Source organism: Desmodus rotundus, chromosome 12 (assembly GCF_022682495.2).
Source record: "Desmodus rotundus isolate HL8 chromosome 12, HLdesRot8A.1, whole genome shotgun sequence".
Classification (NCBI taxonomy): Eukaryota; Metazoa; Chordata; class Mammalia; order Chiroptera; family Phyllostomidae; genus Desmodus; species Desmodus rotundus.
Window position 1 is genome coordinate 72,851,013 of NC_071398.1, and position 15,647 is coordinate 72,866,659.

The following is a 15,647-nucleotide window of genomic DNA, read 5'->3' on the forward strand; positions in this document are numbered from 1 at the left end:
AGGTGAAGGTAGACACACTGTGCCTCCTCCCATAACCAAAAGAAGGACAACAACAAATTTAAAAACAAAAAACAACAGAACTGACAGAAAGTCAAAGTGTATGGAAGTCCTACAACCAAGGAGTTAAAGAAGAAACATTCATCCAGACCAGTAGGATGGGCGGAGAGAGGCAGCTGGGCAGAGAGGACTCTTGGCAAAGTGGTTGCTGTTGGACCTGGCGAGGAGGCAGTGGATTGCGGACTGGGTACTCCCACATTCACGTGCAGATAAACCAGGAGGAACAACTGCGGAGCGAGACAGACAGCACAACCCAGGGTTCCAGTTCCAGGAAATAAACCCTCAAACCTCTGGTTGAAAACACCTGTGGGGGTTGAGGCAGCAGCAGGAGAAACTCCCAGCCTCACAGGAGAGTTCATTGGAGAGACCCACAGGGTCCTAGAACATACACAAACCCACCCACTGGGAATCAGCACCAGAAGGGCCCAATTTGATTGTCAGTAGTGGGGGAAGTGACTGAAAGCCGGCAGAGAGCAGAGCAAGTGCCATTGCTCCCTCTCGTCCCTCTCCCACATATATCGTCACAGCGCAGCAACGTGGGTTGCGCCGCCCTGGTGAACACCTAAGCCTCCACCCCTTACTACATAACAGGTACACCAAGACAAAAATAATGGCCCAGATCAAAGCGCCAGAAAAAATACAAGTAAGTGACAAAGAGATAGCCAACCGATCAGACACACAGTTCAAAACACTGGTAATCAGGATGCTCACAGAATTGGTTGAATTTGGTCGCAAACTAGATGAAAAAATGAAAGACTATGCTAGGTGAAATAAAGGAAAATGTATAGGGAACCAACAGTTCCCTATATGTTCCAACAGGGAAGGAAACCCGGACTGAAATCAACAGTGTGGACCAGAAGGAAGAAACAAACATTCAACCAGAACAGAATGAAGAAATAAGAATTCAAAAAATGAGGAGAGGCTTAGGAACCTCCAGGACATCTTTAAACGTTCCAACATCCGAATCATAGGGGTACCAGAAGGTGAAGAGGAAGAGCAAGAAATTGAAAACTTTTTTGAAAAAATAATAAAGGAGAACTTCTCCAATCTGGCAAAGGAAGTAGACTTCCAGGAAGTCCAGGAAGCTCAGAGAGTACCCCAGAAGTTGGACCCAAGGAAGAACACACCAAGGTACATCATAATTACATTACCCAAGATTAAACAGGAGAGAATCTTAAAAGCAAGAGAAAAGGAGACAGTTACTTACTAAGGAGTTTCCATAAGACTGTCAGCTGATTTCTCAAAAGCAACCTCGCAGGCAAGGAGGGGCCAGAAAGAAGTATTCAAAGTCATGAAAGGCAAGGACCTCCACCCAAGATTGCTCTATCCAGCAAAGCTTTCATTTAGAATGGAAGGGCAGATAAAATGCTTCCCAGATAAGGTCAAATTAAAGGAGTTCATCATCACCAAGCCCTTACTATATGAAATGTTAAAGGGACTTATCTAAGGAAGAGAAGATAAAAAATATGAACAGTAAAATGACAACAAACTCACAGTTATTAACAACCACACTTAAAAACAAACTAAGCAAACAACTAGAACAGGAACAGAATCACAGAAGTGGAGATCACGTGGAGGGCTATCAACAGGGGAGTAGGAGAGGGGGAGAGGGGGAAAAGGTACAGAATATAAGTAGCATAAATGATAGGTAGAAAATAGACAGGGGGAGGTGAAGAGTAGTATAGGAAATGTTGAAGCCAAAGAACTTATATGTATGACCCATAGACATGAACTAAAGAGAGGGAATGTGGGTGGGAGGGGGTGTGCAGGGTAGAGGGTAATAAAGGGGGGAAAATGGGGTAACTGTAACAGCATAATGAATAAAATATATTTTTTAAAAAGAGAAAAAAAAGTACAAATTGGTAGTTACAGAATAGGCAGGGGGATGTTAAGAACAATATAAGAAATGGAGTAGCCAAAGACCTTACATGCAGGACTCATAGATATGAATTGAAAGTGAGCGGGGGGATTGCTGGAGGGAATAGAGGGTGCTTGGTAGAGGGGGGCAAAGCAGGAAAATTGGGACAACTGTAATAGCATAATCAATAAAATATATTAAGAAAGGTAATATATAGTGAAGCACTTAGTACAGGTGTGTAGTTAGTGCAAAATATCTGTGACTGAGTGTGTGTGTGTGTAGTTGGTGAGCATTAGCTTAGGAAGTTGGAACCTGATGGGTTAGGGGAATAAACAGTAAGAGAGAAGCAGAAAGAGAATGTGGGCAGAACAGTTTTGAACAGTAACCAGAATCAGGCCCGGGTCTGTAAGCTCCCAGTCCAGTTCTGTGACGACTCCCTTGTTCTTTTCTGACCTGGCCATGGGAATATAAAATGCACCCTGGCAGTGGAGAGATTTTATTGCAAATGAGTCATAACCCAGGCTCCATAGCTTGTCATGGAACCATAATTTACTTCAGTGGGAGACTTTATCTGATTGAGTGAGTATAATGTGGTACTTCATACCGGAGCCCCTTATTCCCATGTCCAGTCCCTGGCACTTGGGATACCGGGCCCCTCTGTGCTGATCGTGCTGCTTCAGTGCCCCGGGAGGAGATGGCCTCCTTAAACACAGTGGGTCTCTGCGCCCTTTTTCTTTAACACCGACCCCCTTCCAAGTCTTCTTTCCTAGGGTAATCTGTTTTCCGTGCCACAGGGAAGCCCACTATTAAAAGGGCTTGGATAATTCTGCCTGCTCCTAAAGGATTACCTTAAGATTATTATTATTTGCTGTGTTCAGGTTATTCTTAAAAGTCATTGCTGATTTCAATATGATTAATTCGTTAGCCTTGCAAGTAGTTTTACAGCATGGATTTAAATAAAAATCTATTCTACCCTTTAAATTTTGTTTTGCTCCGTCCACTTTCCCAGCATCTTCTTTATTTATTCTTTCTTCTGTTATCTGTCTTACTAGGTTAAGGGAACAAATAATCCTCCTGCAATAAAAGTACTTCTCAAACCCAATCTTTTGACAACAAAACCTCAAAAATATGTTATTGAAGTAAAGGGAAATAATGAATTTCACCTTATACCTGTAGGTGAATTTCACCTTTTACCTATAGGTGCTCAATTCCTATAGGCTCTGGACATGCAGATTATGCTTTTGTTTATCTGCTTGTTTGCATGATACCTATGGATGTTTTTATCTTCTGCTTGTGAACCCCTAAAGGTAAAGACTGTTCTACTTGTCTTTATCTCCTACAGTTCTTACCATAGTGCTTTGTATGTAAGACAAATATTTTTCAATTACATCCATGTCTTGTAGATTTTGGAATAATGTTTCTACTTCAGAAGGGCATCTCCCCCCTAAAAGATAAGGCTTTTGGTAGATTTGCCCCATTGTACTCTCTGGGCCCCTAAAGAAGAATAATGATGTGCATTTGACAGCTGACTGATTAGGCTAGAGTTGCATTCTTTGCCAGCCTCCCAGAGAATGACTTTCATGTCCCAAAGAATGAGCTGGGCGCAGCTACCCAGTGCAGCAGAGCCTCACCACGACATGAGAGGCAAATGTTTATGCATGCCTGCGTGTACTGGGCGCAGGACTCCGTGGGGAACCACTGTTCGAGGAATTGACATTGTTAGTTCCAAGTTGGTGTTACTAAAAGATTAGTGTTTCATGTTCCTTCTGCTGGACTTTTTACAAATTGGTCACCAACTTAATTAACCACTAGGTGTTTTGGAGGGAATGGGGGTATGGGAGGTTGTGAGATTAAATGGCGTGGTAAAACAGGAGTTGAGATGTTTTACCCACTTTCTAAAATAATACAAGAAAATTAGCCCCATACTGTCTGTGATGGAGTAATTATAATTCTTTTGTTTGTGTGGCTCAAAAGCAGAATGCATTCATGAGGAGTATTGTTAGAGTATTTGTCATCTTCATATCCTTCTCAGAGGTTCCTCTCAAGGAAGCCACTATGAAGAGTATGAGGTGTGTGGGTGTGTGTGTTTTTTTCCTATGTTTTTTAAAATTTTTATTTTTTATTAATTTTTTATTGATTGATTTGAGAGAGAGACAGAGACAGGCATTGATTTGTTGTTCCACTTATTTATGCACTCACTGGTTGATTCTTGTATGTGCCCTGACCAGAGATCGAACCTGCAACCTTGGCATATCAGGACCACGCTCTAATCAACTAAGCTACCCAGCCAGGGCTTTCCTAACAGTTTGAAGACCTGAGGTGAAATTTGCTCCTTATTTCTCATAGGAAAATAGTTCACCTCTAGAGATAATGGGTTTTGCTTCCTACATGGCATAGGGAGTCTGGATGGTGTTATTTATATAACAAGAGTACAGCCCTGGCTGGTGTAGCTCAGTAGATTGATTGAGCACGGGCTGCGAACCAAAGGGTCACCGGTTCGATTCTCAGTTAGGGCACATGCCTGGGTTGCGGGCCAGGTCCCCAGTGGGGGCCATGTGAAAGGCAACCACACGTTGATGTTTCTCTCTCTCTCTTTCTCCCTTCTCTCTCTAAAACTAAATAAATAACATCTTTTAGAAAAATTATTTTTTTAAAAAAAAGTACAGAAGGTGAGTCCATGTGAAAGATGCAGTTTTTCGTTCTTGACCTTCAGAGGTGTGACTGGAGTCCCTGTGGGATTTTCAGTCTAAGTACAGTTCACCTCAGGCTTGAAAACCGATTCTTTGCCAAATGGGGAGTCAGGTAATCTTGGGGATCCTGGAACTTGATGTAGCAGCGCCTGAGAAATGTGCCCCCTCGCCTAGAGCTATAAATCAGCCATATGTAATATTCTTCCACGTTCAAACCGAAACTCTGAGGAAAAGGTGGTCAGCACATGGGGACCTGTCAGTGTCCCCGATAGGCCCACAGTTGCAGTGCCTATCTCATCACAGCGCGGCAGGGCCGCCTTCTGTCTTTAGCAGGCAGTGAGTGGTTTGGACGCATTCCCCAGCCTTCTGCCCTGTGGCTGCGGGAACCTTTTGGCTACCATTCTCTTTGGAGTTGGGCTCAATAGCATGCTTCCGTTCCTTGGGGGGGTGTTTTCTGGGCAGGAAGATGGGAAGTAGGACTTGAGGGTTGTTTTCCTTTTCACGTGTTTAATCATCAAAACTATCCCAAAGAATTATGGAGTCATAAAAGCTTTTGATTTTAAAATAAAAGCCTCATTTCCTTTTTTTTTCCTTTTTAAAAAAAGATTTTATTTAATTATTTTTAGAGAGAGGAGAAGGGAGAGGGGAAGAGAGGGAGAGAAACATCAATGTGTGGTGGCCTCTCATGTGTCCTATACTCGGGACCTGGCCCACAACCCAGGCTTGTGCCCTGACTGGGAATTGAACTGGCGACCCCTTGGTTCACAGGCTGGCGCTCAATCCACTGAACCACACCAGCCAGGGTTGTGTTCTCACACTTCTTTTTAAAAATACTTTTATCCTTTTTCTTTACCTCAGATATAAGATAGGTGTTAACCATAGCATCAGCGGATGAAGAACTTTAGTACCTTATTTATGCTGGACAGATTTTTGCTTAGTGTATTTTAGCTTTTCCAGTTTACATAATGGGGAGAGAATTACATTTCTCAGGATTTTTTTTTTTTAAAATCAGGACAAACTTTTCAGAGCAAAGACTAAGGCCCTGTCATAAATACAGCTAGATTACAAGGCTTGTTTGAATAAAAGTTCTCTGTTTAAATTAGAGAGTGACTGAACTAATATGGAGTTTACTTCTTAATAATATGCAGTGCAACATACGCTGGCCTTAACTTTTAATATTATGGAGATATATAGGTACAAAAAAAGGATATAGGGGAAACAGCTAGTAGGAGAAAAGTCGTCATTTTTTGGCATGCCAGCACCCCACGGGCGAAACCCGTTTCAGACCCCTGATTGCATGCCCTACTGGCTCTCATTCTGTGTGGAGAAGTGGAGTTTCACTCCTGCGCCTTGGTTTGTTAGTATATGACAAAGAGGAGACCTGAACTCCAGAAGAGGTGCAGGTGTATTCCCTACCTGTGACTAATAAGGAAGGGGCCGCTCTAGGCAGTGCAAGGTCAGGCCTCTTCTGGTGGGTTTTTTTTTTTCCCCTCTCTTCAAATTGACTTAGAGAGTAAGAAAGAGAGAGGCTCGTCAGTTCGTTCTACTTACTTACACATTCATTGGTTGATGCTTGTGTGTGCCCTGACTAGGGATCATGCCCTGACTAGGGGTCGAACCCTCAGCTTTGCATATAGGGACGATGCTCTCACCAGCCGAGACACCCAGCCAGGGATGGTGGTGGTTTCTTGTTTTGTGAGATGGATGGTTATAGGGAACTTTTACCGAAGTGTCCTAACCTGGAACATGTTTGTCTGTATTGCTTAGCCTGAGGATTCGGGTTCTAAATCTCATCCTGAACTACTTACTTAGGTTAGTGCCTTAAAGTCCCCAGACTCTCACCTGGCAGCAGTAAACTATCACAGAAGTGTAGACAGTGAAGAAACTGTTTTTGTTTAAAATCTGTTATTACTGTATTTAATGAATTTTTTACCCAATGGGTTTTGTTTGTTTTGTTTTGTTTTGTCAAGTAAAATTCCATCTCTTACTCTTTCTCCTCTGAGACCCAGAACTGGATCACTTTGCTAGCTATCCTTTTGGCTCTTTTTTTAAAAATTATTTTGAAATAATTTAAAACTAACATAAGTTTGGCCAGGTCAGTACAAAGAGCTCTTATACCTACTTCATGCAGATTCCCCAGTTAACATTTTATTTTATGTATGTATGTATGTGTGTATGTATTTATATTTTTTAAAAGATTTATTTTTAGACAGAGGGGAAAGGAGAGAGATAGAGAGGGAGGGAAACATTGGGGTGCAAGAGATAAACTGATAAGTTGCCTCTAGCATAACACCAACAGAGGACTTGGCCCCCAACCCAAGCATATGCCCTCACTGGGAATCGAACTGGCGACTTTTTGGTTCGCAGGCCGGCACTCAATCCACTGAGCCACACCAGCCAGGGCTTCAGTTAACATTTTATTGCATTTGCTCCATCACCTAATACCTATCTCTCTATTACGTCTACTCCTTTTCTGAACAGTTTGAGAGCAATCTCTAGACAGGTTATTTTACCTCCTGTAAACACTCCAGAGTACATTTCTCCCAAACAAGGACATGCTTCCACACAACTCCCCAGGCAGGATATTGCCTGGTTCAGTACTACCACCCAGTCCACAGGTCCTACCCAGATGGTGCTAGCTGTCCCAGTAATCTCTCTCTTTCTTTTTGACCCAGCGTCCTGTCTAGGAATATAGGTTGCATTTCGTTGTCGCGTCTCTTCAGACTCCCTTCCTGTGGAACATCCCTCGGCCTTCCCTGGCATTTACTATGTCTTTGACAGGTCCTGTGGGATGACTCACAGCCTGGGTCTGGCTGTTGTTCCCTCACGTTCGGACTCAGGTCATGAGCTCTGGGCGGGATTAGGCACAGAAATGATGTGGTGTACATCACATCACAGTTACATGATGGCAACCCACCCTACCCTGGAGATGTCAAGCTTGATCACTGGTCATGTCAGTGCTCTCTCGGTTCTTCACCTTAGAGACTCCAGTTTTCTCTTTGCAGTTGATTAGTCTTTTGTGGGGAGGTGTTCTAAAATTTCACTGATAATCCTTTTCCTGAAATTCCACCGGATATAGCATCTACTTGGCTTGGTTTTGGTCTGCTTGACACATCCCCCCGTCTCAGTGATAGTTTTTATAGTTATCATTCCTTCCGTATTTCTTTCTTTTCTTTTTAAAATTGATTTAGAGAGGGGGGAGGGGAGAGAGAGAAACATCAGCTTTGTTTTTCTGCTTATTCCTGCATGCATCGGTTGCTTCTTGGATGTGCCCTGACTGGGGATGGAACCCGCAATCTTAGTGCATCCGGACAACGCTCTAACCAGCTGAGCTCTTCCTGCCAGGGCCTCCTTCTGTGTTTCTTAGTTGTATTCTGTGTTAAGGAAGACCTCTCCTTGTCTTTTTTTTGGTTTTGTTGTATTTTGTGTATTTATATCAGTGTGCACTTGAGAATTTTTCAGTGGATTATAATCTATTGTCATTAAATTTTATAATTAATTTTTTAAGCTCACATTGTTCTTGTGTTGGTCAGTGAGCCCCCATTTGAGCGGGCTCGTGTGTCCTTTTGACACATTCCCATGATTGGATCATTCCTAAAGATTTTGTTGTAAGATGCTGCCTTACAAGTGACAGAAACTAAGCCGGTGTCAGCCATACAAATCTCAGCTGTCTGACTGCCTGTGGGTCTTATGTTCTTATGGGGCCCCTGGACTCAAATGCAGTTACTCTTGCTAATCTGCCATATGTTAATTTGATTATTCGACTAGCCAGCGAATCTCGAAGGGCAGAAGTTTTCCTCCCCAGCGCTGGTCCCTGAGGTCTGCGTTGAGCCCCGGCGCTGCCCTGTTTTCTACCTTTCATTTGCCTAGTTACATGGAGAAGCATGGGCTTTTTTTCCCCTTAAGACACTGTTTCCGGTAAATTCCTACTGTTAACTATACATGGGGATAATAATAGCCGTTCTGCGGTAGAATCGTGGACATTAAATGGCATGAGGCAAATCAAGTGATGTACTGAGAAAGGGCACAGCAAATCTTACTGTGGGGAGGGAGCATAATTTTTTCCACCCTATACGTCCTTGGCTGAGACTCCCCTCTCCACTCCCATAATAAAGACATTAACAGGAGAAGGATGAACAGAAGTTTGATAATATGCATACATGGCAGATACCCAGGAAAACTAGGTAACTCTCAAGTGGCCCAAGGTACCCCTTTAAGTATAATCTCCAGCTAAAGACAGATGTTGTTGGGGGTTAGCTATGGGAGATCAGGAGGAAAAGCACAGTAAGCCAGGGTTGTTATGCAGATATAGGTCTTTCCGTTCTGCAGTGATGAAGAGATTTTCTAGAGATTTAGAGTCATCTTTTTCCTGGTACTGAGAAGGAGACACCCTTACAAAGGGCAATCTCCCTCATAAATGTTTCTTACAAAGGCTAGCTTCTGGTCAGGTTTCAGAGCTTCACTCGTGTCTGCTGGTTCTTAAAAATAACCAGCTGAAAATAACCGATATGCCGATGTGTATTTTGAGGCGGTGCATTTTGCTCCCCTTCATCATCTAAAACAAACAAAAGGGGTTACTCCTTTAGGTGCGCTTCTCCTTCCAGTTTGAAACCGTGCTCAGAAGTACAGCTGCCCTGTGAACAGCACGTGTCGGAGCTGTGCGGGTCCACTTATCTGCAGCATTTTTCAGTGGAACTGCCTGGGTCAGTTGACCCCACGTTTCGAACCCACGTTGTTCAGGGCTTAACTGGAGGGGGGGTGGAATCCATGCACGCAAAGGGCCGACAAATTGCACAGGAATTTTCTACTGTGCAGGTGGTTGCAGCCCCTAATCCTGACATTGTTCAAGGGTCAGCTCTAATCGCAATCAAGATAATCTGTATTTAAGAGCCACCGAGAGGGGGAAAAAGCCTTGGCTTGCACTTCAGACAATTTGAATTGACTTTCCTGCAGCCAGAGCTGGCAGGGTTAATGTGCCCCAGCTGAGAAGCCCTGCAGTTACCTTCTGGCAGCCCATATGCAGATGCTGTTCTATTAATTACAAAAGAAAACCAGATTAACTCTGGAGTCCTTCAACTGCAGTTCTGAAGTAAGTTTTCTTCCGTCCCCCTCCTGCCGGTCTCCAGTTCTTCATCTCTTCTCCAGGGAACTGTTAAAACCGCACTGTCGTCCTCAGAGCCCCCAACTAGTGCAGTCACCCTGTTGACCTGCAGTTACAGCAGTCGCCCAGGGAGAGCCCGTGTAATTAAATTCACATACAACTGAAGGTAAAAACAGCCAGACCAACCACCCATCCCCGCAATTACCTTTCCTTTAACAGTTAAAAAATCTGATGGAATCCTGGAGTTTTATTACTGGAAAGGATGTTAAAAATGATCTAATCCAACTCCATTCGGTGAGGAGAAATCCGAGGCTGAGAAAAATCCAGCGGGTTGCCAAAGTCGCAGAGCTACTCAGCGGTGAGGCTGGGGTCAGAGCGCCCCCTCCTCTGGTGCTCTTTCCACATGGGTGCCGCACTGCTTCCTCCCCGAAGGAGCCAGGAGCCCTGTGCTGAGAGGAGCAGGGCGTGGAACAGTTGAGTTTCACCTTCATTTCTCCACACCCCTGTTCAAGTCGTATACTAGAGATCAATGAAAAAAGCTAAAGACTTGTGGGAGAGGCAGAGGGCTTGGCTAGTGAGGTGTTGAAAAGCCAACGTGGATGCCCACACTGGAGAGCTTTCTTCAGCGAAACTGGTGGCACGTAGAACCCTAGCAGTGCGTGGACGCAACGGCGACAACTGGGTCCAGTGTCAGCCCCTCCCCCGTCGCACTGCCCTGTGGTTGCTGGGCACCAGCAGGTCTATTTGTAGTGACTGTGTTGTCGCTACAGAGATGGGGTGACAATTTGGGTCAGATGAATGGGCGTGTCTGCTGTGGTTTTTGGCTCGTGCAGAGCATGGTTCACTGGCTTTCCTATAGTTGAGTTGTCTCAGAGGTGTTGAGATCTCTCCCTCTGCTTCTGAAAAATGGTTAGTTTTCGTTATCTGTTATCCACTGTCCTAGCCAGAGCAGCAGCAAAACTCGTTTAGGTTTTACATTTTGTTATTACGTACCAACTTCTGTTCAGGAGTGAGGAAGTTTGTCAGAATGAACTTAACACTTACCTGAGGACCCCAGGAGGCCTGGGGAAAGAGGAAGGATAGGAAGGCTAGATGAGCCTTCTAGATGAGCGTGAATCTAGCAGGACTTCTCACTGCTCAGCCTGAGAGGTAGTTAAATTCTGCAAGGTGAGGCCTGTTGTCCACATCTGTTTCCCACGTTGAGATGAAGGAAGTTTTTAGGAATGACGGTTGACGCTGAATGGTTCGTCGTGGTACTGGAGTTTTCTGAGTCCTTAGAACCACTTACAACTTGCCGTATAGACAGCTCTCCACAATAAACAGATTCGCACACAGAGCAAACAGGAGTGTAACAGAAAGGACTAACTACGTTTTAGTCGTTGTGTTGGGTGTTTTGGTAATTACAAACAGATAACCAGAGTAGAGTGTGAGTGTTTGGTGGTGAATGTGGCATGAAAGGACTCGGGGCAAGCCCACTACTTGCTAAGTGGTTACACAAGAAATTGGCTGTATCCTATTGCTTTTTTAAAAATATATATATATATTTTTATTATTTATATACTGTTAGAGAGAGGAGGAGAAAGAGAAGGAGAGAAATATGGATCAGCAGCTTGTCAGGAACCCCCGACTGGGGACCTGGCCCACAACCCAGGCACGTGCCCTGACTGGGAATCCAAGGGTGACACCTTGGTTTGCAGTCAGCACTCGATCCACTGAGCCACACCAGCCAGTGCTATGCTATTGCTTTTGATTTTAGGTCAGAATTAGACCACTGGTCTGGTGTTTTACTCTTGTGGTTAGTAAATACCTTGCACAAAATTAGGCACTCAGTCATTGCTCTTTGCTTTTTTAAAGGAACCCATTTCTTCCCCAGAAGAGTCGGTTTCCTGGTTCAGTGTCTGGTGTTGCTGGTGTTACATGTGCAGGCCGGGTGCTGGACTTACAGACAGATCTGAAAAAAGGGCTCCAGGAAATGCATAGCGGGGTCTGGGTGAGCAAACCCCTGTGAACCTTTCGGTGATGGCATTTGTGGAAGAGAAGGAGGTTTGAGGATTTGAAATAGTGAGTTTGTGGCAGGATAGGTACAGTCTGAAGTAGAGCAGCCTCTTAAATGAATCCGGGCTCTCTTGCTTCATTTATAGGAACAAAACAAACAGCTGATGGGTGGTTTAGTACAGCTCATGGTTAAGTGACTAAAGTGAATACGCTTCCAGTTGGGGCTACCCCAGATTTCAATTAAGATGTGAGACCGGCCTTCTTTCGGCCTAGGAGCCGTGTGTCTGTGCCTTTCTGAACAAATGCAGGGGTTGCCCGAATCATAGACAGTGGCAGGCAAGGCACCGAACGAGTGGGGGAGTGACTGAGTTCAGAATCTGAGTTTCAGTCAACTAATTTCTGGTTCCCTTTCTCAGACAGAGGCTGTCTTACTGAGGAAGTCTTCTGTTCTTTTTTGAATACGTTTGCCTTGTTTGTGGGAGTGCGGTTGTCCCGAAAGGATGTTTTTGAGAGAGATCACATCTCTTTCTAGATTTGCCTGGATTTCACCCTAACAGGCAGATCTTGCCCTTTGTCTCGCTCAGGGTCTTGTCATCCGTAAACTGAGGGAGTGCGATTTAACTAGGAGATACTGATCTGGATTGAGCGCTCAGTTTTTTAAGAAAACACATGATTTGGCTGCTGGGATGCTGCTGCCAGCTATCAGAGAGGTGAACCAGAAAAGATTCCAGAGCTTATGTAAACTTGACTAAGTTTTAATTTCAGTATGTGTGTATTTAGAGGTTAGCTCAGACGTTTAGTTATAAAATATGTCATAAAAGAGGAAAATAACGAGCTAAAACTTGCTGTGGCAGTGACATTTGAAAAGGCCGAATGTGTTCAAGTACTCGGTCTTCTGTCGTCACAGGAGGATTTTCATTGTGACACATTCGAGTGTACTTGCTCCCTGGACTCACATCCCAGTTCGTGGTTTTGTCAACTGAATGACCTTGCGAGTGTGCCTAAGTGCTTGTAAACTTCTCGGGCTGTCCCTCCACTGGATGAAAAAGGGAGGGGGAGGGTAAGATCAGGTCACTGCCACCTTTCTGGATGTAAACGGCTGCTTTCGAGGTGAGCCACCGAGGGGAATTCTGTTTGATACTGAGGAGCCTTTTCTGACTGGGATGTTTTCCTGGTACCTCCTTCAACCAAGAGCCTCCTAGAAGTTTCTTCCCTGGGATCCTGGCATCCTAATGGGGTCTCTGTGTGAGTCTCTCTGCCCCTCCTCACTCTTCTCTCTGTCCTCCTTTCTCCGTCCCCACCCTCCCCTCCCCCACCAGGCCAGCTGAGCTGCATTTCCTTCCCACCTAAGGAAGAGAAGCACCTCCAGCAGATTGTGGACTGCCTCCCCTGCATCTTGATCCTCGGCCAGGATTGTAATGCCAAGTGCCAGCTATTGAACCTGCTCTTGGGGGTGCAGGTGCTTCCCTCCACCAAGCTGGGCGGTGAGGAGAGCTGTAAGCTTCGGCGCCTCCGCTTCACCTATGGGACTCAGACTCGGGTCAGCCTGGCGCTCCCCGGCCAGTATGAACTAGTCCACACTCTGGTTGCCCACCAGGGCACCTGGGACACCATCCCTGAGGAGGACCTGGAGGTCCAAGAGGACAGTGAGGATGCTGCTCATGTTTTAGCCGAACTGGAGGTGACGATGCGCCACACTCTCCTACAGGTACCAATCTCATACTTATATAATTGTACATATGTATACCAGCTTTTCTTGTATTTGAGCTTTCTCAGAAAGGGATTTGGCATTATACACCCTGGGCTCTGAGCATCAGCTGATGAAGTCAAAGGACCATGACCTAGGAAGTTGAAAACGGACATGGCTGTAGCAATGCCCATCCCTGCCTCCGCTGTCCTGCACGGCCCTGAGCAATTGGCTTGTCTCCTTGCCTCCTATCTCCCTTTCTAAAATAGAGGGGATGTGATATTGGCATCTCAGTATGCTTTTACAGAATAATTATGATCAGGGTTAGAAATTCTTTTCCTTTCTTAGCAGGAAGGTGTTGCTAGGATTGCCTCTAGCCATCCCTTTCTAAAAGGACAATAAGATGGTGTATAATTAATGTTCTTGTTAGAGCTGAGACGAGTAAAACATTTTGTGAGGTTTTCCTTAGGCGTAGCCATCACTTGCCGCGCTAGGTGGGATAGATCATGTTGTACTTTCTGAGGAGCTTGGATGCGAGGACAGGGCTGGCTCAGTGTCATGAGATCTAGAGACCCCGGCACGAGAAGAATATCGTTTGCTTCTCTTCTGCAGTCAGGTCTCCAAAGAAAACACAGGGCTTGTGGCACATCCTAAGAATCACGTTGCCTGTCTGGTATTCCTGTCTCCACTTAGGAAGGACTCCTCTCTTTGCTAGGACTGGGCTATTTGATTAGACTAAATGGTTATCAGCAAAGGATGTGACTGTGGCCGAGGGTCAGGAGTGGGTAGGAGTAAAAGAATGCAGACACTGTCAGAATAGAGTCCATCGCCTTGGTTAGCTGTGCCAGGAAGGAAGAGCTAGGTTGGCAAGACTAGGAGAGTGGTTTCTTTTCTCTTAAAACCTCTTCTCTTACCCTTGTTCTAAAAGGCTTGACTTCCCAGTCAGTGAAAGAGCCCTTTGGTTGTGGCCGTAGTCTATATGACATTCTTGAAGTAGAAACTGTCACTTCCTTCCAGAGTCCAGATTTATTTATTTTTTAAGATTTTAATTAACTTATTATTAGAGGGGGGGGGAGAAGGAGAGGAAGAAAAACATCAATGTGTGCTTGCCTCTTGCGCGTCCCCTACTGGGGACCTGGCCTGCAATCCAGGCATGTGCCCTAGGCTGGGAATTGAACCAGCGACCCTTTGGTTTGCAGGCCGGCAACCAATCCACTGAGCCACACCAGTCAGGGCCAGAGTCCAGGTTTATTTTATCTTGAAAAAAGCTAGAGGGGGCTATGTATACAAGGGGAGGGCAGAAAACCCAGAATTTACTTATAAAAAATTGTGGGCGTATTCTTACATGTTTAAACTTCAGTCACTTTCAAAGTACTCTCCAGTTGATGCAGTACACCTATAGAGATGTTTTCTCCACTGCCCCAAATAGTTTTTGAACTCGTCAATTTTGATGCCTTTTAGTGCCTCTGCCATTTTTTGTTTCACCTCTTCCACATCAGCAAAACGTTTTCCTTTGAGGACTTTTTTTTCATCTGGGGAAATAAAAAAAGTCGCTGAGGGTGAGATCAGATGAACAGGGAGGGTGGGGCATGGGAGTTTGCCCCTTTTGGGAGTATGGGAGTAGGGAGTAAGCTGAACACTCAGCACGGTGTAGGCAGGTGTGCTTGTAAATCACCCATCATGAAATGGGCAAACATACTGAAAGACTCTTCAAAAAAAAATTCAGTGATGCCAAATGCAGCCTCTCACAACACCGCCAGGTGGTACATGAAACAGATGGGTTCCTAGAACACTCACCTAGTGGAGGAACCGTATACTCCAAGGGGCCCTCCCTCCAGAAGATAATTCTGGTTTGGGGGGGTTCCCCCTCACATAAGGCAGCATTTTCTCTCAGGTCAGTTTCAGCGGTGGCTTTCCTGTTTTCATACCTAGAGCTCGCCCTCCTTAGCTCAGGGACAATTGCGAGAGCGCTTAGATAACTCTGAGAGTAATTCTTGTATATTGACTGAGGCTCCTCAATTGACCCGTGAACTTCGTCACAAGTCATAAGGATTTGATCCATACACGGTCTGACTGTAGTATACTGCTGCGCTGGTCTGGTTTTCTCCAGTTTTCAGTAGCTCAGCATTTGCAGATTTTAAAACACTGTAAGAAATAATGGTTTATAATAGGACCCAGTGCATATGTACACATGTACATTTGAAATAAAGTTTCATGAAACAATACTTTTACTTCTTGCAAAATACACTGATATTTTCC

At 44.8% G+C, this 15,647-nt stretch overlaps 1 protein-coding gene across 2 annotated transcripts in view; it reads left to right on the plus strand.

Annotated features, from left to right (window-relative positions):
- Window positions 1-15,647, plus strand: part of DSTYK (dual serine/threonine and tyrosine protein kinase) — a 53,499-nt gene that overhangs the window by 9,656 nt on the left and 28,196 nt on the right. For both annotated transcript variants that reach the window (XM_045182521.3, XM_024575082.4), the window contains exon 2: window positions 13,021-13,409. In XM_045182521.3, coding sequence (XP_045038456.2) covers window positions 13,021-13,409 — 389 coding nt within the window. The remainder of the gene's footprint in view (window positions 1-13,020; window positions 13,410-15,647) is intronic.